This window comes from Schistocerca cancellata, chromosome 8 (assembly GCF_023864275.1).
Source record: "Schistocerca cancellata isolate TAMUIC-IGC-003103 chromosome 8, iqSchCanc2.1, whole genome shotgun sequence".
NCBI classification, from domain to species: domain Eukaryota; kingdom Metazoa; phylum Arthropoda; class Insecta; order Orthoptera; family Acrididae; genus Schistocerca; species Schistocerca cancellata.
The window spans coordinates 496,623,335-496,648,376 of record NC_064633.1 but is presented as its reverse complement, the minus strand read 5'-3'; the positions used below and the strand labels follow the sequence as shown (position 1 = coordinate 496,648,376).

The following is a 25,042-nucleotide window of genomic DNA, read 5'->3' as shown; positions in this document are numbered from 1 at the left end:
CATCCATGCCCGAGGCAGGATTCGAACCAGCGACCGTAGCAGCTGCGTGGTTCCGGACTGAAGCTCTTAGAACCGCTCGGCCACAACGGCCGGCACAGAATAGACAAATAACAGTTTTATACCAAAACTGTGAAGCAAAATTATTCAAATTTTTTTCTAAAAATATGTAAATTTAAAGGTGCTTTAGTGGAAATATCGGTTTTTTGCAGAAAACAATGTGGAATGTAAACTAAAGGACGTATATTTTGAGGATAGAAGTTTCTTTTATATATTTGACTCAAACTAAATATATTTCAAGCATTATTGCATCAAAATAAGTTCGTGGACTAAAACATGCTCTTCAGTTTCACCTCTCTGTGCTGTATCTCTCTGCTGTCGGAAATGTCAAAATCTCGTTCCAAAATTGCATCTTTCTTCCATAATGTAAATGAAAGTTGATTCAATATCGTCCATTTTTAATATGTTCATGGTTAGTTTGGCTTTGTAGGCAAGTTCCTTGGGAAGTTCTAGAGCCACCTGAGTACTTTTTAAATAGAAGCTATCAGCTCGCAGGCAGTTGATGTTTCACTTACACTGAACTACCCGTGGTGTGTCTTTACTGAAAGGAATTTCATAATTGATATGGTAAAACAAACTTTTGCTCCTTTCAGGTTCATTACTGAAGCAAGTCTTTTTTGTAGAATCTTGGCCAGCAATTATTGTACTCTGTAATGTCTTCTGTTTTCAAGAGAACAAACCTAAATTTACCTTTTTCTGTGAAGAATCAAATATGATGCCTACCACCTCACTAACAGTGTAATATCGTTCCTGGTTCCTCAGTTTTCTCCTAACGATGCCGAAATCGCAGCATTGCCTGCAGCAGACAGGGAACACGTCCAGGGCATGTTTCCTTTCTGCAGTAAGCAGTGAACTATACCTGTTGCTGGAGGCTCTTTATTGACTGTGGACAAATTTTGTTATCTGTAGTAAACGATACGGCTACCCAGGTGGACGAATTTTGAACATGTTTCTGCATTCAGTGATTGAGTTATATTTAAATGGTTCAATTGGCTCTAAGCACTATGGGACTAAACATATGAGATCATCAGCCCCCTAGACTTATAACTAATTAAACCTAACTAACCTAAGGACATCACACACATACATGTCCGAGGCAGGAATCGAACCTGCGACAGCAGCGCGGTTCCGGACTGAAGCGCCTAGAACCGCTCGGCCACAGCGGCCGGCGATTGAGTTATATGAAATACTGAAAATCAAAGCCGGGGTACTCTGAAGGAATCCGCGAAAAACCTCCGAAATTTTGTCGGTAGAGTTCAAGTTCACACCGCATAGAAGGTTAAACCATCCAATTGCCGTAATTACACTCAAAAAAAATTTTTGTTTAGAGTTCCGTTTCTATTCAAGTGATTAATGACCCTAGATTTGAAACGGCAACCACTTTCGAGCTGCAGTCTATAATACGGCACCCGTAGCATCTCGAGAACCAGATGTTTAACGAAATCCATAGCGTATTTATTTTCGCGGGGGAATGAAGTGACGGATGCGCGTTTCGGGAGAAACTGAAGCATCTCTAGAGGGCTCCGCGCTGGACAGCTCCGAGGGCGGGGGCTGTGATTGTAGCAGCAGGCAGAGCTGCGACGCCAATTAGCCGCCTCCTGCTCCCCGGGTCTGTTTGCTTTTTGTTTCCGCCCCAGTTCGAGTGGCGGCAGGGAGCGGCGGCGCGCATTTGTTTGGCTCAAAAATCGAATCAAAGGAAGACCTTGCGAGCTCGCGGCAGCTAATCAGATACCGGCTCTGCAAAGTCCGCTCTGAGAGCAGAGCGGAAAACCCGCCAGCGACTGCGCGCCGCTTGTGTCGCTGGAGGGAGGGGGGAGGAAGGGGTGGATGGGGGGAGGGGGGAGGGGGGGAGGATGGAGAGGGTAATTAGATTCCTGCTGCCCTCGCCTATTCAATTACAGCTGTCCGATGACGTAACTGCGCGGACGTGTCCCGTCCGCTTGTTTCCTTTTAGTGCCGCTTCTGCCTGCCGACTCACTGTCTTCTGCCTTCACTGCTGCCAAATAACTTACTGCCTTCAAACGGAAGGCATAATCAGATATACCAGTCGTTCTTCCTTCAAAAAGCGTAACGTAGAAGTAGCTAGTTTATTAAATATAGTGTGTAGTGTGGACTGAAGAGATCATCCTTGATGACTTATTCTTCTAGGATGGGATGTAAGGATAAAAGGAAAACACTTTATTTATTACATATTCAGTTAGGCTTGGGCACGCAATGGGTCCTTTAGCCTGCTGTCTTTGGTGATGTCTATCTCCTGTGGAGGGGAAATGTGTCAAGGCTGTTATGTGTGACTGCTTCCTCGTGTTATGACAGATTGCCTATGGGGGGTGAAACGTTATTGACTTCGGTACTCGATACTTGTGCCTTCTTGCAGGGTTTACCGTTCCTACCGATTGTAATTGTCGAACTTCGTCCCTAAGGGTATCGATCTTGTCAAAAACTCGTAGAGCCTTGTCATGGACCTTCTCTTGTATAGTGGTCTCGTGGAGTGCGGTACGGATGTCGACATTTCTTGTCCACCAAGGAGCTCCTGTGAGCCATTGATAGCAAATGTTTTGCAGCGCTTGGAGTTTGTTGTAGTTGGAGACGCACGTAGTTCCCCACGAGGTGGAGCCATACAACATTGTGGGTTCCACCGTTGCCTTATAAAATTGGAGTTTAGTCTTAGGGTTGAGATCCTTACTCTTCAGGAACGGAATCAACGACCTGGCCATCTTCTAGGTTGCCGTCTTCTTGTCGTCAATATGCTGCGTAAAGAGTAATTTTTTGTAAAGGTAGACACCGAGATACTTCACTCCCGGCGACCATGGGATAAATTGGTCAGCTACTTGGAGTCTGTCGTTCAGAACTGGCTTCCTCCGTGTGAACAGAACGGCTGCCGTCTTCGTCGGGTTGATCGTTATCTTATTTTGCAGCGCCCAGCGTTCCATTACAGCAAGTTGCCGTTGCATCCTAGCGATTAGCTGGTCCAAGTGTCGTCCAGTTGTCAGAAAGGCCGTATCGTCCGCATAAAAACTCGCCGTAACAAGGGGGACTGTTGGGATGTCATTTATATATAAGTTGAAAAGTAGAGGCGAAATGACAGAGCCCTGCGGAATTCCTGCGGAGATCAGTTTCATTTCGGAGTTTTTATCGTCGACTCGGACATACAGTCTCCTGTCCTGCTGAAAGCTGTCTATGAGTCTAATGTAACGATCCGCAATAGGGGTAGTGCGATGCAGTTTGACGATAAGGTTGGGCCGCCACACCTTGTCGTAAGATTTTTCGATGTCAAGGAAGACACCAATCGTGAAGTGCTGCTTGTTGTATCCTTCTTGTATCCGTTCGGTGATCCGTAGAAGTTGAAGTTGGGCAGATAACTTGTCCTTGAAATCGAATTGTTCGGGTCGTATAACATCATGCGCTGTAAGCGTGTCATGGAGCCTCTGCAACAGCACTCTCTCGAGCACCTAGCCAAGGGTCGGCAAGAGGCTAATTGGCCGATAACTGTTGGGTTCTGCTGGGTCTTTACCTGGCTTGGGTATTGGAACTACTCGAGCCGTCTTCCATGCCGTAGGAAAATATCCCTGCAGAAGACAGCTGTTGAGAATTCGGGTAAGGAGCACAGTTGGCTTCCTGGGCAACTGTTTCAAATCGGTGTTGCTTATGGAGTCGTTGCCCGGCGCATTATTCCGAGTCTTCCGGATAATTTTACGGATCTCTGCTGGTGTGTTGAGTTTTGGGCGGCTCTGCACAGGCGCAGTACGAAAAGCAGTCCATTCTGCTGTAACGACGGCTTCCTATTCTTGCAGACGGACGTCGTTCACGGGGGTCTCTAGTGTAGACATCTGTTCTTGGTAAGTCGTAGAATACAGCTCTGCCTGGGCGAGTTCGTCATAGAGGAAGCCATCTGGTCCTCTGATGGCTCGTTTAGGTGGCCGCTGGTGTCGTATGTTCTTGACTACGTGCCATTCGTTCTTGGTTCGAAGTAAGAATTCATCCATCTTATCTTCCCAGACCTGCTGTCGCCACTCGGCCACTCTCCTGTGCAGTTCTCGTGTTAAGACGTGTGTTTCTCGTCGATCGATCGGGTTTCTATAGCGAAGCCAACGTCGTCTGCTCCCGTTTCTCTGTGTCTTCAGTTCTTGGAGGAGAGGCGGGAACTCGTCGAAAGCTACTACAGGGTATACCGTGTGAGTAGTTGCCCTCCGTTTGGCTACCTTTATCTTCTGCGTCAAAGTTTGTACCGCGATGTCGATGGCTTCCGGTGTTGAAACGTCCTGCGTCGGGCAGACATTGTTGTCAAGATATGTCCGAAATTGACCCCAGTTCAGAGTTTGTGAGGTTGGGGGCGGAAGGTTGGCCGTTGCGTTTTCCACTATGCTGATAACAGGTCGGTGGTCAGACGAAAGATCGTCGACGGTGCGGAGCTGGAGGTTCGTCTCAATATTTTTGATGACAGCAATATCTAGGACGTCTGCTTCTTACTGATCGACGTAAGGAATCCGTGTGGGCTCTCGTGGGCCATGGACTGTGATGCCCAGTTCGTCTTCCATGGCAATCAAAGTTCGTCCACGAGGGTTCGTACGCCGGGAATTCCACGCGACGTGCTTGCTGTTAAGGTCACCTCCTAGGAAGATGTTGTCAAAATTGGTGAAGATACTCCGTAGGTCGTCTGGCACCAGGTTTTTACCGGGGCTGTTGTACGCCGCAGTGCTGTTGCCTGCCGCCGATCGAACCGTTACTGCTGTTGCCTCCAGATGTTGGAGGTGTGGTAGTGTTTCATGATGGTGCCGCAGTTCCCTTTTAAGCAGAACTGTGGTCCCTCCACCTCGTTGGCCTTGTCTGTCCGTTCTATAGACGTACATGTTACGAAATCTGAGCTCAGTTGTTGGACGAAGGTGCGTCTCTGATACAAGTGCGATGTCGATTTTGTGACGTTGTAAAAATTCAGTGAATTCTGTTTTCTTGTGTTTCATTCCGTTGGCGTTCCATATACAGATTTTCAGGTTTCTCGTGGTCCCAGGGCAATCCATCTTAAGGTGTTCCAAAGGCCTTCAATACACTTTCTATTAAAGAAAGTATCCCCACTAGTTGTTGCTGCACGGCGGTGAGAAGTTTGGCGACATCAGAGAGCGCTGGAGCTATAGATTCCATCAAATGAGCTGGTGAGACGTAGGTTTCCGGTTCCGGTCGGCGTGGTGATGCTGCGTGGGCGTATGAATAATGCTGGCGGTGCTGTCGCGGTGGAAGTGCTTCAGGAGGAGGCTGTGTTACTGGCTGCCGCGTCGCCGCCGGCTGTTCTTGTGGCGTTTGCTGACGGTGGGGCGGAGGGTGCGGCGTCAGGTTGGAGTTCCGTATTACACGAGCCCTCCGTTGAGAAGGCTGCGGGGTAGACCATTGTCTGTATTTCCTGAGGAGTTCCTGGTACTTCTGGCAGCCACGCCACGTGGCAGGATGGTCCTTTCCACAGTTAGCACATTTCGGCGGAGCCCCTCGGGGATGAGTACATGCTGAAGATCGGTGTTGCCCTCCACATCGAACGCAGCGAGCAGGCAAGCTGCAATAATTAGCTGTATGTTCGAAGCGCTGGCAGTGGCGACATTGAACAGGTCCTTCTTGTCTGTTGTAGGTTTCAATAACGACTTTAGTATATAGAAGGTATTTGATGTCGTAAATCTTGTAGTTTTCCTTTTGGGCTGGCAACGTGACACAGTAAGCATTTTGAGGTCGTAATTCCTTCGTGTTGTCGTCTCGATTTTTAAACTGGTGGACGTTGATGACAGGGAAAACCTTCTCTATCAGTGCGTCTTTCAGTTCTTCCTCCGTAATTTCGGCATGTAGACGTTTGACAACCACTTTGAGGTCCTTGTCCTCCGCGGCCTGATGTGTAAAAAAGTGGATGTCATTCGACACAAAGAAATTGATGGCCCGCCGTTGATCTTCATAGGAGTCAAAGTGATATTTGATCCTGTCTCGTTGGTAGATGGCCTTAAGACTGCCGTCAATATTCGCTTTCAGCGCCTTGTTGAGTTCCATGTAGTTCTCGGTATGGTAAAGAGTAACGGGCGGGACCTCTGCGTAGTAAGTTCCGGCCAGAGCCATCTGTCCCCTCTTTATGTGCTTCGAGATTGACATCACTCGTCTGGTCCATACGTTCTGGAGCATCTGTAGTATCTTCCGTCGCAATAGCCGCATAACGGTTGGAAGTTTCCAGTTCTTCTGGACGTTGTCGCTTCCTAGAGTTGTTCTGCTTAGGAGAAGCGTCGAGTCGTTTTCTTTGGCGAACTAGTGTAAAAGCGCCCTCTCCGTCGGTGGGCTGCTCGGTCCAAACTTCTTCAGAGGAGACTCCCTCCATTTCGTCGTCGTCTTCTGGTGGAGAAAATTGTTCCACGTCGTCTACTTGTTCTTCAGGCTGTGAAGGAGGAACTGTACTAGTGCGGTTGTCGTATACTTCTTGACTTTGCAGAATCATGTGCTGTATTTCACGTCTTAGTTCCCGTTATTGCCGATCGTTGTGTGTTAGCTGATGCCTCTCGTCATAGGGGTTCGACGTACGTTGTCCTCCGCTCTGCATTCACGTATCGCTCGTCGTGGTTCTGTCCTCATTATGTTGCCTTTCAGAATCCGTTGTGGTTGCAGGGGTCGTCGCCGTTGTATCCGTCCTGTTGGAAGCGGCCTGCGGTGCAGGTCCCAGCGACCGGCCCCGGCGCGACCGAGCCGGCTGGCTCGGACGCGCACGTTCCGTTGTCCGCACTCATCGGCATCGCGCGCTCAACTGCATATGGGCTTGCTTCCTTCACGCAGTAGTTCCATGAATATAACGAGTCTTTAACGACGGCGCTGCGGTCGCTTCCTGCTGGTCGTCAACTCGTTCTGTGTTACTTAAGTGTGCAGGAGAGCAAATCTGTGACGTAGCATGGAAGTTGGCCGTACGATGTTGCTGTCGTACTGTAGCACTGACGGCGTGAAAATGACCAACTCTCAGGATCAGATGACCTTACTACGAATTGTCTTTTCCGAGACAGTGACGGGCGTAAGATGAAAATTTTGTGATGCAGTTTATACAATTGTAAATTTGTTCTGTAGGAGGAAATCTGATGGTAGGAAAAGCATTTCTGTTGTTGTCTGGTATGGACCACAGCGACCACTAACGAACCTAGCGGAACATTTCTGAACTCATTCGATGTCTCGTGTCATGCCTAGTTGATAAGGATACCGAACACTGGAACAAAACTCTATAACTGATCACACTAGCTTCTGGTCGGCCATTTGCTTTACAAATGCAATGCGTTTTCTGAGAACACTTCCAACAAATCTAACTTTTCCATTCGCCTTCTCAAACACTGATTTTAAGCAGGTCTTTATTTCATATCGCTTCTTACTAATAGCACTAAATATTTGAACGATATAATGTGCTGCAGATGTACTCTTCAAAGTACACACGGTTAAGGAGTGTTTCAATTCAATATACATAATTGAAATTATGTCTCCCTGCTCTTTTCCTATTATCTGTTAGTCATTTTAATCTTCTTGTTTTCTTTATTTTTTTTTTCATTTGTAAATTTTTATCGTCGTTCTGCGAATTAAGTGATTAGTCTTTCAGTTTCCAAGTAACATTGGCTCGCATGGTCGCACTGCATATGAGAAAAATTAGTAGATGTAGCGTAATCCACAGAATGCTGGCTTACGAGACAGGGAGGTGGAGCAGACCCTCACGTTCATCTGCGTGCCAAATGAACGACAGTTGCTCTGACCAAGCTGAATGTGGTTCTGAAGCTGTTTTCCGCACTCGACTAGCGAAATAACATGCTGTATCCCGTCTCCGCCTCATAGATATAACATGCACACAGTTAAAATACGATGCACACACAACAAAGCTTCCAGACAAACTGCCTATTGGCTTCTGTCTCGGGTTCTTCGGCCGACGTTCATCTAATGATTTTTCTGACGTTTCGCCAGCACGAGTGGCTGTCATTGTCAAAGCTTCACCCTCCATTGCCGGTGGTGAACTGGAGGCGAGCTCGCGGCCGCAGACTATATGTACCTGGCGCGCCAACGTCCGAGGGCTTCTCCGCGGTCATTTCCGGTGCGGTTCTCCTCTTGCTACCTGCGACGGTCGTTCGCTGCAGTACGGGAAGCCAGGATCCGTTTACTTTAAGGCTTTCCTCTTTCTTGTTCAAACTGTTCGCGTGTTTTTGCATTTCTACAGCTTCTCTGAACAAGCGCGTGTGATAGTGCTTCTCTACAGCCAGAACTTCCGTATCAGCGAATTTTATTACGTGGTCGGTCTCATTCAGTGCGTGCTCTGCCACTGCCGATTTCCCCACCTGCCCCAACCTGCAATGTCGCTTATGCTCTTTGATCCTGGTGTTAATGGATCGTCCAGTCATTCCGACATAAACTTTTCCGCATGTGCATGGTATACGGTATATTCCCGACATTGCAGGTGGGTCTCTTTTCTCCTTCGCCTATCTAAGACACTCTTTGATCTTCCTTGTCGGTTTGAAAATCGTCTTTACGCCATGTTTGCGCAATATACGGCCGATTCTGTCCGTCACTCTGGGAATGTATGGCAGAAAGGCCGTACCCGACATTTCTTTTTCTGGTTCCTTACTTTGCCGAGTGTTTGGCTCTGTTACACTTCTGATATAATTTGTGGAGTACCCATTGCTCCTCAGGACAGTTTCCAGGTGTTGCATTTCTCGTTTGAGGTGTTGGCCTCTTTTCTGGCTCGGGTGGTGGTTTGACAGTTTGTGCAGGTATCGGTCCGTGTGTGTCGGTTTTCGGTACACGCTGTGTCCCAGGTTTTCGCCGTCCCTTGTGACCAGCACATCTAGAAATGACAGTGTCTTGTCCTTTTCTACTTCGATGGTAAATATTATGTTGGCATGGAGGCTGTTCAAGTGTCTTAGGAAGTCACCGAGCTGTTCTTCAACATGGCTCCACACCACGAAAGTATCATCGACGTACCTGTACCACACCTTAGGTTTGCAAGTCGCCGAGTCCAGTGCCTGTGCTTCGAATTGTTCCATGAAGAAGTTGGCCACCACTGGACTGAGAGGACTACCCATGGCGACGCCTTCCAGCTGTTCGTAGAAATCGCCATTCCACGTGAAATAGCTCGTGGTGAGACATGCATGGAAGAGCTTTCTGATGTCTTGCTTGAAAAAAATCATTAGATGAACGTCGGCCGAAGAACCCAAGACAGAAGCCATTAGGCAGTTTGTCAACAAGTGGCCACGAAAGCCTTAACAATTTTGTAAAGCTTCCAGAATTTACGATATTTCAATGCCTGTGTTATTCCGAATTGCATTGTAATGTTCCTTCGGACACAGGTTCATGTAATCGTAATCACACAGGCACTGCAATATCGTATTTATCTGCCGACACCGGGAAAGTGACATTCAAGTAAAATATCTCCCCTGTACGGGAGTATGCGTAAAGGATGTAAGAGTAGAGATGTAAACATACGGTTGACGACATGTGGAAGTTCGGATATGGCCGTGAGTCGTGTTCGGGTAGCCTAACGATAAGGCAACCGCCCGCGATAGGCGGGAAATCTGGGTTTGGCCCCGGTCCGGCACAAATTTTCATTGGTGTCATTCTGTTACGCATCTGATGGTTGTTCAAATTTGCAACTGCGAATACATTTCGTGTATACAGAATTTACAGACTGTACACACACACACACACACACACACACACATATATATATATATATATATATATATATATATATATATATAAACTGAATAATCGCAGATGAACGGTTCCCTGTTATAATCTGCCCTAGCTATAGGCGGAAGAGAAAGATAATGGTTCTTATTCGAAATTCTTGGCTCAAACTGTACAAGTACGTTTAATGCTTGAATGAGCAAAACTGCACAGCGGTTAAATCTTTGGTGCGGAGTCCATTCCTCCACCCTCCCCCAGCCATATTTATGTTCTTTTAAATCGATTACAACATATACTGAGATATTTATTTTTGAACGACGCATGCCATTTTCCTTCTGATCCTTGTCCTGTCCGAACTTCTGCTCCGCCTTAAATGATCTCGTCGCCAACGGGACATTACACTCTAATACTCCTTCCTTCAAAGTTTTTTATAGCCTGTACGAAGTAATAGCTCTTTAAATGTACTTCACCAGAAGTGTGTCATGTCCGTTCCGTCCATTTTCATTTAAAAGATGTATTTCTTGATCACCTTAAGAAGTAAATCACTCAGCTACAGCCCTCTAGAATTCAGACGTCCTCTTGCTCTCTTGATAAATTTCCCAGAGAGTGGAACAATATTTTGAAAAAGCTTGTACGAAATTATTATGGACGCTTCCCTATAATAATAAGCCTTACTTTCGAGCTGGTAACCAAAAAGTCGGTGGCTACCGTTCGGTTTTCCTACAGCTATTCGTGCGAGTGAGTTCCACTTCCTATGGCTTCGTAGCCGTATCCCTAGGTATTTAATCGATATAACAAAGCCCACAAGCTTATCGCTATAGCCAGGCAATAGAGAAAATGCTCTTCCTGTTCACGTGAATAACCTTATACTAATCCACTCGCTGTATATGAGAAAAAATTGTTTACGTAATTTTGGATACAGGATTATCCGCCAATGACACTTTCCTGTAAAGCACAGTCTCCTATACAAATAATTTGATACGACATCCCACACTACCTGACACATCATTTACGTACATGAGAACATTAACAGTTCTGTCACTCCTCCATCTTACTTTCTTTCTTATGAATATTCAACGAGAATGATTATGTACTGTCATGACAACGCCAAGGAATTCATCATCGACCATATTTATGGCAGTTACGTTATTCTGTCCGGTTTGGTATGGGTATGGGTATGGTATGGGCATATACACTGATCAGCCAGAACATTATGACCACCTACCTAGTAGCCAGTATGTCCACATTTGGCACTGATAACAGCGGTGACGTGTCGTAGCACGGAAGCGTGGCAGATCACTGGAGAGAGTTGGCGCCGGCCGCTGTGGCCGAGCGGTTCTAGGCACTACAGTTTGGAACCGCGCGATCGCTACGGTCGCAGGTTCGAATCCTGCCTCGGGCATGGATGTGTGTGATGTCCTTAGGTTAGTTAGGTTTAAGTAGTTATCAGTCTCGGGGACTGATGACCTCAGATGTTAAGTCGCATAGTGCTCAGAGCCGTTTGAACCATTTATAGAGTTGGCATCACATAGCACACAAGAGCGATGAGCGTTGACGGCTGTTCAGTCACATTCCAGATGTGTTCGATCGGTTCAGATATGGCGAGTTGGGGGCCAGCACATCAATTGGAACTCGTCACTGTGTTCCTCGAACCACTCCATTACACTACTGGCTTTGTGACATGGCGCATTATGTTGTAGAAAAATGTCACTGCTGTTAAAAATATGATCTTTATAAAGGGGTGTACGTGGTATGCAACCAGTGTACGATACTCCATGGCCGTCATGGTGCCTTGCACGATCTTCACTGGACCCGTGGGTGTCCACGTGAATATTCCCCAGAGCATAATGCGGCCGCCGTCAGCTTGTCTCCGTCCGTAGTACATGTTTCAAGGAGCTGTTTCCCTGCAAGACTAGGGATTCACGCCCTCCTATCGACATGGCTCTGCCACTGCGCCAAAGTCCAGTGCGCCGGCCGCTGTGGCCGAGTGGTTCTAGGCGCTTCAGTCCGGAACCGTGCTGCTCCTACAGTTGCAGTTTCGAATCTTGCCTCGGGCATGGATGTGTGTGATGTCCTTAGATTAGTTAGGTTTAAGTAGTTCTAAGTCTAGGGGACTGATGACCTCAGATGTTAAGTCCCATAGTGCTCAGAGCCATTTGAACCATTTGAAGCAAAGTCCAGTGCCACTGGTCACCTGCCAATTTCAGCCGTATCTACCGATATCATGGTGTTACCATAGGCACGTGCATGGGTCTATTGTTAGGGGTATTCGGTGCACTGTGTGTTCAGACACACTTGTACTCTGCCCAGCATTACAGTCTGATATTAGCTACAAAATGCTCGAGCCCAGCCTCTGGGCCATCTCAATCCGCCCTCGGTCAAACTCAGATAGATCACGTGTCTTCTTCATTCTGCATACGACCAGCACGCTCGCTGCATTACATGTACCGTGCATGCGTCTGACTAGCGGTCATTCCTCACCAGATGACGCTGCTATCGACTGGATGTGGTTATATAGATAGTAGGTCTGTGATCATAACGTTATACCTGACGTGTGCATAATTTGTGTGTCTCAACACTACTTTTTTTTGTGTGTGCTTGAATACATTTTGCCTACATGAAGAGTTTACCCAGGATACTGTTGTTTGTGACGTGGAGCAGTCTGTTGTCTGACTCGCAGCAGCGCGAACCTTTGTGCGCTGTATTATGAAATGTGATAAAACATGGGCGGAAATGAGGCATAAATACAACAATATCGCCTGCTAAATGGACCAATTCTGCGTTCTGTATAATATATAGTGGTAAATCTTGAACATTTACGATTGCATCTGAACTCATAAGATGACGGTATAGTAAGATGTAAGGATTCAAGTGAAGAGAGTAAGGAGACAGAGAATAAAGTATGAGAAACGCATTAAGTTCTTACGATCCGCCTTTCTCCTGTTTCAGGTGGAGGTAGTCGAGGCGTACTGCGACCCCCGGGACTCTAAGGCGTACTTAGAACCCGGTGAAGAGGCGAGTGGCAAGCTATATACCAGTCCCGACAGAGACTACTCCCAGCCATACACAGGTAGGACTGCCAGAATGCCACTTCCTTTTTCTTAACGCCGTAAAATATTGCCGTATTGTCCTGACTGTGTCCACACTGTTTCCTCGCCGTTGAGATGCAGAATACCATGTCACTGGCAAGAAGGGCGTCTGACGAACAATGAACTGCATCTGGAGAAGACAACTACTCGGCCATGGCATACTTCCTCTCAGTGGCTCAGGCTGAGCAAGGACCCTCTGGCATGGCTGCAGAACAGACAGAGTCGGGCGGTGCATTGCTTCCAGCACCACCGAAAGAATCTGTGGGGCTCATGACACGTAGATTTCAGTCTGTCACATCTTAAGTATTCCTATTTTTTGCTCAGACAAGAGGGAAGGGGTTTACCAGCTGATCTTTTTAAGTAGGCTAAGATACGAATGTGGTAAAGCTGTTAAAATTTTATGATATTTCCAAAAAAAAAAAAAGGATGCTTGACACAGAGAGGTTCTCTGTTAGTGATCAGCCAACCAAAGTACTTTCCTCAGTGGTTGTTGTAGCATTCACTGTTTTCTATGCCTCTGTCCGATTTGTGATGCAAGTTTTAGAAGAGAGAGACGACTTTTTCTGTTTTACTTATCAGCTGAATCTTTCAGCGGACTGAAAATTAGATACTCTAGAGATTACACGATGGATTTTTGTCGTAATTTTCGTTTCCAAATTAACAGTGGTTAATGGACCAATGGGGTATCAAACCGATCAGTACGGGATCCAGTACTGCAAAAAAAAAATAATAATAATAATAATAATAATTGCTTGAAAGCAATCTGAGTAATCAAGAAAAACTTAACTAGCGATTTCAGGGAAAATTCAAATATTTCGCGAGAAGTGGCTGCCAGCGTCAAAGAATTCGCAGCATAATAACAGATTACCGATTGATATTGAAACATATTTCATGTTTTCCGAACAATAAATTTTAATTTTAATAATTAACTGCCTCAGTTACACCGTTTACCTAGAATTTACCTAGGTTTCAGTCGGGCTAACTCAACCTTCTTCAGAATAACAGTAACTACCGTTTGTCCATAGTGGACGTCGTCAAGCTAAAACTACAAATCCATAAATCATCGTCAGACTATATAACTTATCTGGAACTGCCTCGACCCCACTTCACGACCGCGATGCGGCAGCCACTAGTGCTGTCCTGGAACTCAATGGTTTTTAGTTCAAGTACGAATACAGTTTCTATATATATGGTTGAAGACATATGGAAATTTTGGGCTGGCCGTGAATCGTGCTCGCATAACCATATAGTAAGGCGACTGCTCGCGATAATCGGGGAAACAGCGTTCGCTGCCAGTCCTGCACAGATGTTCATTGTCATCATTCTCTTATAAATCCAAACTCGAAACTTCGAGTACACTTCATGACGATGATTTTGGTAAAGGTTAATCCTTTAACTCTTGGGTGTTGCAAATACTGGATAGAGGCCATGTAGGCAAAGTCCAGAGAGACAGAATCAGCGATTGTAACCTGCTTTCAGATACAGCTCATCTATAAAACTGACGCTGTGTACTCCAGACGGGATGAGCCACAGGAATACCGCAAGTCGTATGGGATGGGAATAAATTTAGCGAAACGGCCGACGGAGCCGCAGACGGCAGAGCCGAGGACAGGGCGAGGCTGGCGTGATTTAGGTTTCATTATGAGGGGCGGGATTGGCTCCCCGCCGATACGGAACGCCCCTCCCTATCCCCAGCCGCGCACTTAAACGTTAATAAAACGCGGTAATATCTCAAGCGCGGCGCAAGCCGGCTCCTTCAAGGGGGCTGCTGGAGGGGAAGGCGGAGAGTGGAGGGTGCAGCGAAAATTAAACACCGTCTGTCTCGTCTGGCAGGCGTCTGGTGCCGCCGCCCTCCGTCTAGGTCGGCTGTCTGCTGGCTCTGACTAAAGGGCGCTTACTACGTGGCTCTCTCCATCAGGTGGTACTGTACCGACACTGCCTGGTGCCCCAGATATAGTTGCACTGTCCGTGGGCGTTCCTGTCATGCTGTAGACAAGATCTTTTCCTGAGTCACGGCACCTGACCTGGTTGAACGATTCCACACGGCCGAGCGAGCAGAGTGCATGTCCTCTCAAGCGCTAGTCGCGTGAGATCTTCGAGATCCTGCATGGCACTGAGTATACTAAGTGCTGACTGCTACTGACAAGGGATTTCAGATCGATTCCGTATTTCTGGATTTCCGGAAGGCTTTTGACACTGTACCACACAAAAGCGGCTCGTAGTAAAATTGAGTGCTTATGGAATATCGTCTCAGTTATGTGACGGGATTTGCGATTTCCTGTCAGAGAGGTCACAGTTCGTAGTAACTGACGGAAAGTCATTGAGTAAAACAGAAGTGATTTCAAAAGTTCCCCAAGGTAGTGTTATAGGCTCTTTGTTGTTCCTTATCGATATATACGATTTGGGAGACAATCTGAGCAGCCGCCTTCCGTTGTTTGCAGATGATACTGTCGTTTATCGACTAATAAAGTCACCAGAAGATCAAAACAAACTGCAAAACGATTTAGAAAAAAATACCAGAATGGTGCGAAAGGTGGCAGTTGACCCTAAATAACGAAAAGTGTGAGGTCATCCACATGAGTGCTAAAAGGAACTCGTTAAACTTCGGTTACACGACAAATCAGTCTAATCTAAAAGCCGTAAATTCAACTAAATACCTAGGTATTACAATTACGAACAACTTAAATTGGAAAGAACACACAGAAAATGTTGTGGGGAAGGATAACGAAAGACTGCGTTTTATTGGCAGGACACTTAGAAAATGTAACAGACCTACTAAGGAGACTGCCTACACTACGCTTGTCCATCCTCTTTTAGATACTGCTGCGCGGTGTGGGATCCTTACCAGGCAGGACTGACGGAGCACATCGAAAAATTTCAAAGAAAGGCAGCACGTTTTGTATTATCACGAAATATGGGAGAGGTGTCACAGAAATGATACAGGATTTGGGCTGGAAATCATTAAAAGAAAGGCGTTTTTCGTTTGCGACGTAATATTCTCACGAAATTTCAGTCACTGGTTTTCTCCTCCGAATGCGAAAATATTTTGTTGATACCGACCTACTCAGGGCGGAACGATCACCACGATAAAATAAGGGAAATCAGAGCTCGTACGGAAAGATATAGGTGTTCGTTCTTTCCGCGCGCTATACAAGATTGGAATAATAGAGAATTGTGAAGGTGGTTCGATGAACCCTCCGCCAGGCACCTAAATGTGATTTGCAGAGTATCCATGTAGATGTAGATGTAGAGCGACATACGCAGACGGAAAAAAAATTCCAACAGAAAGAAGGAGCTGTGCGTCATAAACGAAAGTTCGTAGGCGTGTTTCTACATCTAAAAGATGACGTCTATTCAAAATTCGTGGCAGTAGCAAAAGAGTGTCGCTATTAGAGCCACTATGAGGATGCTTGCGTTATGTACGCCGTAACGGTCGTGAGCGTAATTATCTTTGACAGCGGACGTGATGAGTTGATATCAGTCAAGAATCTCTTTACGGCGAAAAAGACGCCATTATCAGCATCTCACTGAGTTTGAACCTGGTGGTGTAATAGGGCTACAGGAATCTGGATGTTCCTTGCGCGGTACTGCAGAATGATGTGGCAGTAATGTAGCCCTATACATGACTGGTGGTAACGGCGGCCACGAGAGTCTACGGCCGCAAGAATACCGAGCTCCGTACGGCCACGTGGCACTACGGAGAGGAAAGACCATCGTGTTCCACGTACGGCTCTGGTACAGCGTACTGCATATACAGTGGCATTTTGGGCAGCAGTTGGCACCACAGTGGTACAACGACTGTTGCAGATAGCTTACTTCAAGGACAGCTCCGAGCCAGATGCCCGAGCCAGATCCACTGAACCCAAACCACCGCCATTTGCGACTTCAGTTGTGTCACGTGAGAGCCCATTGAAGGACAGGGCGGAGGTCTGTTTTGTTTTCTGTTGAAAGCTGGTTAAGCCTCTACATCTACATCTACATCCACACTCCGCAAGCCACCCGACGGTGTGTGGCGGAGGGTACCCTGAGTACCTCTATCGGTTCTCCCTTCTATTCCAGTCTCGTATTGTTCGTGGAAAGAAGGATTGTCGGTATGCTTCTGTGTGGGCTCTAATCTCTCTGATTTTATCCTCATGGTCTCTTCGCGAGATATACGTAGGAGGGAGCAATATACTGCTTGACTCTTCGGTGAAGGTATGTTCTCGAAACTTTAACAAAAGCCCGTACCGAGCTACTGAGAGTCTCTCTCCTGCAGAGTCTTACACTGGAGTTTATCTATCATCTCCGTAACGCTTTCGCGATTACTAAATGATCCTGTAACGAAGCGCGCTGCTCTCCGTTAGATCTTCTCTATCTCTTCTATCAACCCTATCTGGTACGGATCCCACACTGCTGAGCAGTATTCAAGCAGTGGGCGAACAAGCGTTCTGTAACCTACTTCCTTTGTTTTCGGATTGCATTTCCTTAGGATTCTTCCAATGAATCTCAGTCTGGCATCTGCTTTACCGACGATCAACTTTATATGATCATTCCATTTTAAATCACTCCTAATGCCTACTCCCAGATAATTTATGGAATTAACTGCTTCCAGTTGCTGACCTGCTATTTTGTAGCTAAATGATAAGGGATCTATCTTTCTCTGTATTCGCAGCACATTACACTTGTCTACATTGAGATTGAATTGCCATTCCCTGCACCATGCGTCAATTCGCTGCAGATCCTCCTGCATTTCAGTACAATTTTCCATTGTTACAACCTCTCGATACACCACAGCATCATCTGCAAAAAGCCTCAGTGGACTTCCGATGTCATCCGCAAGGTCATTTATGTATATTGTGAATAGCAACGGTCCTACGGCACTCCCCTGCGGCACACCTGAAATCACTCTTACTTCGGAAGACTTCTCTCCATTGAGAATGACATGCTGCGTTCTGTTATCTAGGAACTCTTCAATCCAATCACACAATTGGTCTGATAGTCCATATGCTCTTACTTTGTTCATAAAACGACTGTGGGGAACTGCATCGAACGCCTTGCGGAAGTCAAGAAACACGGCATCTACCTGTGAACCCGTGTCTATGGCCCTCTGAACCTCGTGGACGAATAGCGCGAGCTGGGTTTCACACGACCGTCTTTTTCGAAACCCATGCTGATTCCTACAGAGTAGATTTCTAGTCTCCAGGAAAGTCATTATACTCGAACATAATATGTGTTCCAAAATTCTGCAACTGATCTACGGTGTCACTGATGGCCGTGTGTTGGTCAGGAGGCCTTTTGAGGGTCTGCAACCAACCTGCCTGCGTGCTGGACACACTGGACCTACACCTAGAGTTATGATCTGGGCTGCGATTTCATAGGACAATAGGACCCTGTATTCTAGTCTATTTTTTTACTGAAGGATGGATACTGAAATACAGTTTTTGAATTGAAAATGTTTTCTGACATTTAACTGTGAAGTCATAAATCGAAGTTAACGAAATACACTCCTGGAAATTGAAATAAGAACACCGTGAATTCATTGTCCCAGGAAGGGGAAACTTTATTGACACATTCCTGGGGTCAGATACATCACATGATCACACTGACAGAACCACAGGCACATAGACACAGGCAACAGAGCATGCACAATGTCGGCACTAGTACAGTGTATATCCACCTTTCGCAGCAATACAGGCTGCTATTCTCCCATGGAGACGATCGTAGAGATGCTGGATGTAGTCCTGTGGAACGGCTTGCCATGCCATTTCCACCTGGCGCCTCAGTTGGACCAGTGTTCGTGCTGGACGTGCAGACCGCGTGAGACGACGCTTCATCCAGTCCCAAACATGCTCAATGGGGGACAGATCCGGAGATCTTGCTGGCCAGGGTAGTTGACTTACACCTTCTAGAGCACGTTGGGTGGCACGGGATACATGCGGACGTGCATTGTCCTGTTGGAACAGCAAGTTCCCTTGCCGGTCTAGGAATGGTAGAACGATGGGTTCGATGACGGTTTGGATGTACCGTGCACTATTCAGTGTCCCCTCGACGATCGCCAGTGGTGTACGGCCAGTGTAGGAGATCGCTCCCCACACCATGATGCCGGGTGTTGGCCCTGTGTGCCTCGGTCGTATGCAGTCCTGATTGTGGCGCTCACCTGCACGGCGCCAAACACGCATACGACCATCATTGGCACCAAGGCAGAAGCGACTCTCATCGCTGAAGACGACACGTCTCCATTCGTCCCTCCATTCACGCCTGTCGCGACACCACTGGAGGCGGGCTGCACGATGTTGGAGCGTGAGCGGAAGACGGCCTAACGGTGTGCGGGACCGTAGCCCAGCTTCATGGAGACGGTTGCGAATGGTCCTCGCCGATACCCCAGGAGCAACAGTGTCCCTAATTTGCTGGGAAGTGGCGGTGCGGTCCCCTACGGCACTGCGTAGGATCCTACGGTCTTGGCGTGCATCCGTGCGTCGCTGCGGTCCGGTCCCAGGTCGACGGGCACGTGCACCTTCCGCCGACCACTGGCGACAACATCGATGTACTGTGGAGACCTCACGCCCCACGTGTTGAGCAATTCGGCGGTACGTCCACCCGGCCTCCCGCATGCCCACTATACGCCCTCGCTCAAAGTCCGTCAACTGCACATACGGTTCACGTCCACGCTGTCGCGGCATGCTACCAGTGTTAAAGACTGCGATGGAGCTCCGTATGCCACGGCAAACTAGCTGACACTGACGGCGGCGGTGCACAAATGCTGCGCAGCTAGCGCCATTCGACGGCCAACACCGCGGTTCCTGGTGTGTCGGCTGTGCCGTGCTTGTGATCATTGCTTGTACAGCCCTCTCGCAGTGTCCGGAGCAAGTATGGTGGGTCTGACACACCGGTGTCAATGTGTTCTTTTTTCCATTTCCAGGAGTGTACTTTTACGGCCGGCTGCCGATCACACACTATCAAACATATCTGAAATAAACTTTCTAGGAAACTTAAGAGTAAATGTTCTTACTTGTATCTTCTTCTCTGTGGCAAACTTTACCTTTTCTTTCTGCTGCTATCGTCGTCTCGAATACAGCTGCCGTAGTAGATGCTAACTGGCCACCTAATGAAAGAAACTCATTTCGTTGTGATGAGATGAAATGTTCGTCAAATGAATAGACAGGCACTGTAATTCACTTCACGTTATTTACGTTAACCCAAAATCCAGTATTAACAAAAATGTTACAATAGGAAGAGCGATAAAATGTTCGCGTCCTCTCTTCGTCAAGACACACATACTTCTCTCATTTTGCGACTTAAAAAAATCAAGTAATAAAGTGACAGTCACATCTCTCATCTAACAGCATCTCTACTGCAGCGCATCGCTTCCTATTTTATCTTACGTATGCCTTTCTGGAAACATCTAGCAAGTGACATTACAGCCACTCTCATAGTTATCGCACGCACCCTGACGGCAGATCCATACGTCACTCTGGTGATTCAACCTGATTCGCTGCCATTCTTGAGCAGTTTCGAAGGGGTGTTTTCCAGTAGTATAACGCTCGCATGCACCCACCATGCTCTACAGAGTGTCGGTATGTTGCACTAAACCGAATAATGCATGCGTGTACTAATTCCTATCACGTCCCGCGGTCAACCATGCAGTTTGAACGTCCTGGCGCAAATCGTTCAGAAATTATGACAATTTTATTTCGTATAGTTCAATAACTGTTGCCCCGTATAAAGAAGCATTAATAACCATACAAACATGAGTTAAATTTTTTGTAATGCCATTATAGCCCAACGATTTATCCCCACGAAACATGTCGCTAAATAAACAATTTAGTTGTCTACAAATTCTGTGATACGTAGCGGTATTTGAAAACCTTTTCATACCCCATTTTCCTTTTAAGCTGATACAACATCAAAAGTCCCACAGTGAAACCAACCAAACTGCTATTCTAACCCGTTCTTGAAATACTAATTAACATATCTCACAATGCATCAAATCAAATAGACCCCAATGTTAGAAAGGATCCGGCCTACAGTTCGTTTTCGCTCAAGTCGTGTCTGCAACCAATGGGTATGCAACAAATCACTCCTCATGCGGGGTATCACAGAAGGAATGGTCAATATTCAGGAATATGACACGAACGATCAGTCGAAGCAAAAAAGCGTAGTAAAAATTGGCTCTAAAATGTATAGCTTAAGATATATGAGCACTTATTCATCTTCGATACTTGGAAACAAATCTCTTCTACTGCAAATTCTTTGCTTTTCGCTTTTTGGGAGGAGTTAGTATTGATCTAAACAAAAACAAAACAAAAAAAATTATCCAGTGAACATGGGCTCTAAAATAGATACGTTACGATTTATGAGTATTTGTTTACGAGAAAATAGGTGTTTCACAGTAGCGACGATGAACAAGTGCTCATACCTCTTAAGGTATACATTACAGAGCTTGTGTTTACTGGACTGTTTTACTTCCAGTTATCGTTCCTGTCGTATCCTTCAATATTGGCCATTCCTTCTGGGACACACTGCATGATGAATGTAGGTGCCTTGATTTCTGCTTACATACTGCGGCTGTGCTGAAATGCTTGTCATTCGCATATCCAAGCTTGTAGTACACTTGACGCGATTTCCGCATTTGTTACACGCCACCTCCATGGTGTTGCAGTTTTAATGAGCAACATTGTATCACTGAGTGCAAACACTAGTGGTTTTACAGTCGTAAATGCCATGCGACTTCTTCTTTCTTCTGCTGAGTGAGCATTCGCTGCCGTGACTGTTCACCGACTATCGCAGAGACTCGCAGACTGAGTGGAACTGCTTTTTTTTTTCTATTTTTCTTTCAACAGACCTCAGTCTGCTTTCTCTCTGTCAGCCGTTCTCGCGCTTATCTGCGTCTCAATGCGATTTTGCCTTTTCCTCTTCGTTCGCTTCCCCGCCCCCTCTTCTGCGGACCACCAGGCACTGGCGAACACTTACTTTACGGTTCCGCTTTCCCCCCTTCGAGTCGCGGAAGGGTAGCGACTGTGCTCCAGCGAGAAATTTATAGTGTTTTAAGCATTTTCACGTTCCAAAAGACTTCTCAATTCTTTCAGTCGTAGGAACGCATCAAAGGGGAGGAATTTATGAATAGGACTTGTGGGACGGCAAAGTAATCGGAAGGGGTGGCTCGTAAATGCTCCGGGGTTGCAGTCTCAGAAACGAGTGCCAGATGTGGACGACGAAGAATCTCAGGGAGTCCCAAGCATTCAGCGTCAGCCATGTGGAATCTCGCTTTTAGAAAACAGTGACCGCAGTAGCGCTACGTCTCACAAATAGCATTCTACGTCACATACATTTTGATAAATATATCTAGTTTTCCCACGACACAGACAGCAAATCATGCGTTGCAAGTTACTGGATGCTTCACGTGTGGGAAGAAAATCGTACGCAAATAAGCGATATTTCTTGCAGTTTAGTATTTCAGTACCTCACCTGAAAATAGAGATCTGTTCGATTGCCCTGAAGAGGAAGGGTGAAAGTTATTTGCCTCAGCTGTAACGGCGGTCGGCAATTCCTAGCGAAGTGTGCACACGGGAACGGAATCCACAGTTTTTGTCTTCATAGATTCAACACGTATCGATAGACCTCATATCTTACAATAAATATCCTTGTGTTAATTACCTGTCATTGCAAAATGCATCTGTGTATTACAACTCATCGTGAGCTCTATGTCACTATTTCTAAGAAAAGAAAGGAGAATAGAAGAGAAATGATACGAAACTATAAATTTGAAAAAGTTTGAAAATTTCCTGATTATCATAAAATACCGCGGTATGTGAATGCAAAGTAGAACCACAGTTACATTCATAAGCGAAAACATTCCGACTTCCGGCTCGACAGGAAGTTCGTCCACCTCTAGATAAAATAGAAGCGATTCTGTGTGGCATGGTTTTGGAGGTTTCTGGATGTACATGGTACCTAACGCCTGCGCAACGTGGTTTGTGGGAGCGGATCTGGTGCCCGTACTGTACCAGATATGTTTAGATCTGGCGAATATGGTGGTCAACAGATTAACGTGAGCGGACTGTCATTCTCCTCAAGTTCTGACTTTCCGACCTCCTAGAACACCAACAATATTGTAACAAAATGAACTTCTGATATCGATAGCTTTAACCCTTTGTTGCATGTTGGTAGTTCTAAGCACCACTTCTTTCAGTTCTTGTTTATTCTGATTGCACACGCATTTCCCACATCCTGGCCTAATGGTGCGTTTAAATACATATTTACGTTGTGTTGGGAACACTTCGCTGCCTGCTAGATAGCGTTAGTTAGTCAAAGAACACGTTTGTATAATCTTTGGTGACAGCAGGTTTGCATTGATTACTGTCATACAGTTGCTAGCAACCTTTCTGTTTACTAGCGTAGATATGACGCAGGATAGATTCTATTTGCTTTCTCGTACAGATCTTTCGTTAAATCTGTAGCTTCTATTTACGAAGTAAGCCGAAAACCAAGTGATAGTTTGCATTAGTGTCTGGCCTAGCGTTGCCATCCGTCCCGACATATCGGGACCGTCACCGTTACGGACCTTCTTGTCCCGACATCCCGACAAGATCCAATTTTGTCCCGATTTTGCAAAATACTGTTACGAGCTTGGCTCAAGTAGTGAAGTAACATCATGTGTTACCGCAACATGTAAACGCAGCCTCAGTTAGTTGTATTTAGGTCTACAAGTTTGCTTTAACAAGGTCGTCTCACAGATGGTGTTGCATGTTGAGTACCCTACGAGACGATGCAAGCACCTTCTAGATCTAGCGCCATTATTCGAGGAAATACCAATCTTCTCAAGTAGTACGGGGCTGGAACTATTTAAGCAGCGCGGCGCGGAAAAATCGAGCAGTTCCCATGCGAAAAATTTCAAGAAGAGACAACGGCTTTCTGTATCAGAGCATTTGATTAGGTAGAGAAATGAGCTTTTTTTTTAATAAACAGCAAGTATTTGATTGGATAAGTATTTGATTGGATGACGCTATCTGGAATCCCAGTGTAGGTGACGGCTGGAAACACTATTATATATCTGATTAAAATATGGTTCAGATGGCTCTAAACTCTATGGGACTTAACATCTGAGGTCATCAGTCCCCTAGAACTTAGAACTACTTAAACCTAACTAACCTAAGGACATCACACACATCCATGCCCGAGGCAGGATTCGAACCTGCGCCGGTGCAGCAGCGCGGTTACAGACTGAAGCGCCTAGAACCGCTCAGCCACAGCGGCCGGCGAAATACTAACAGATGACAGTATTGTTACATCTTTTGTAAAAGATTTGCCAGGTGATAATGATGTTATATAAGGAGGGAATGATGGAAATAGCCCTGCAGGTTTAAGTGTTGACGAGATTTTTGAAAGAGCTTTTGATTTTGATACAATTTTTGAAAGACTTTTGATAGAGTATGCACCAATGGATCTCGAAATCAGTTTACCTGAAACTATAGAGAAATGAAAAAACAAGCAATAAATGACTGCTTCCGTGTAGTCCCTCTCAAAAATAGCAATATGCCTGAGATTAAAACCGGCGTAAATTGAAGGACACGTAGGTAACCTATTTATTTTCTTCAAGGGAAGAAACGCTGTGAAACAGTACAACGCAGTGACGCCTGTATAGTGCGGTCACAAACCGTGACATATTGCAGCCCTGGAAAGCTACATTGTTGCCTTTAACTTTTATCAAGGGACAAATAAAGTTTTGGAGACGGAATTTGAAAACAGTGTTTTAGGATAGTTTTAGATTTTTCAAAAAAATTTTCGCCAAAATAGGAGAGAAGACTTTGATAACATTTTACTTAATTTTTGCTGCCTGAAGGGCAAAGTGTAGAGAAAATTTTGATTTGTGGCATTATGAGGATAAATATGAAACGTTTCCCATCAGACCTATCACCTTCTCAGAAAATGAAAACAGATGACTTTCATTATAGGATTTCATCCCCCAGAATTCGATACTTTGTTGAAAGACAGCAAAATTGTGTGCCTGGCTTCCAGTTACCAAGGAACAGAAGTAGTATTTGTCTGCAGAAAACAGGAAGATGGTATTAAAATCAACGTTCAGTGCTCTTCTGTAGTAAAGGATTGTACTTGTAACATGGGATCTGTGAACCATGATGACTGACTGAGATCTGCTCATGGCCTGCGAAGAAGATCCAAGAGGTGTTTCTAGCTCCTTATGAACTCTTCTATCAGCTGTATGGAAAGTTTCCATTTTTTTTTAATTTAGAAGGAATGTTGCT

At 45.9% G+C, this 25,042-nt stretch overlaps 1 protein-coding gene across 1 annotated transcript in view; it reads left to right on the top strand.

The window, feature by feature from the left end:
• Window positions 1-25,042, top strand: part of LOC126095649 (uncharacterized) — a 394,024-nt gene that overhangs the window by 66,099 nt on the left and 302,883 nt on the right. Inside the window, exon 3 of the mRNA XM_049910410.1 lies at window positions 12,664-12,784. Within this exon, the coding sequence (XP_049766367.1) occupies window positions 12,664-12,784 (121 nt within the window). The remainder of the gene's footprint in view (window positions 1-12,663; window positions 12,785-25,042) is intronic.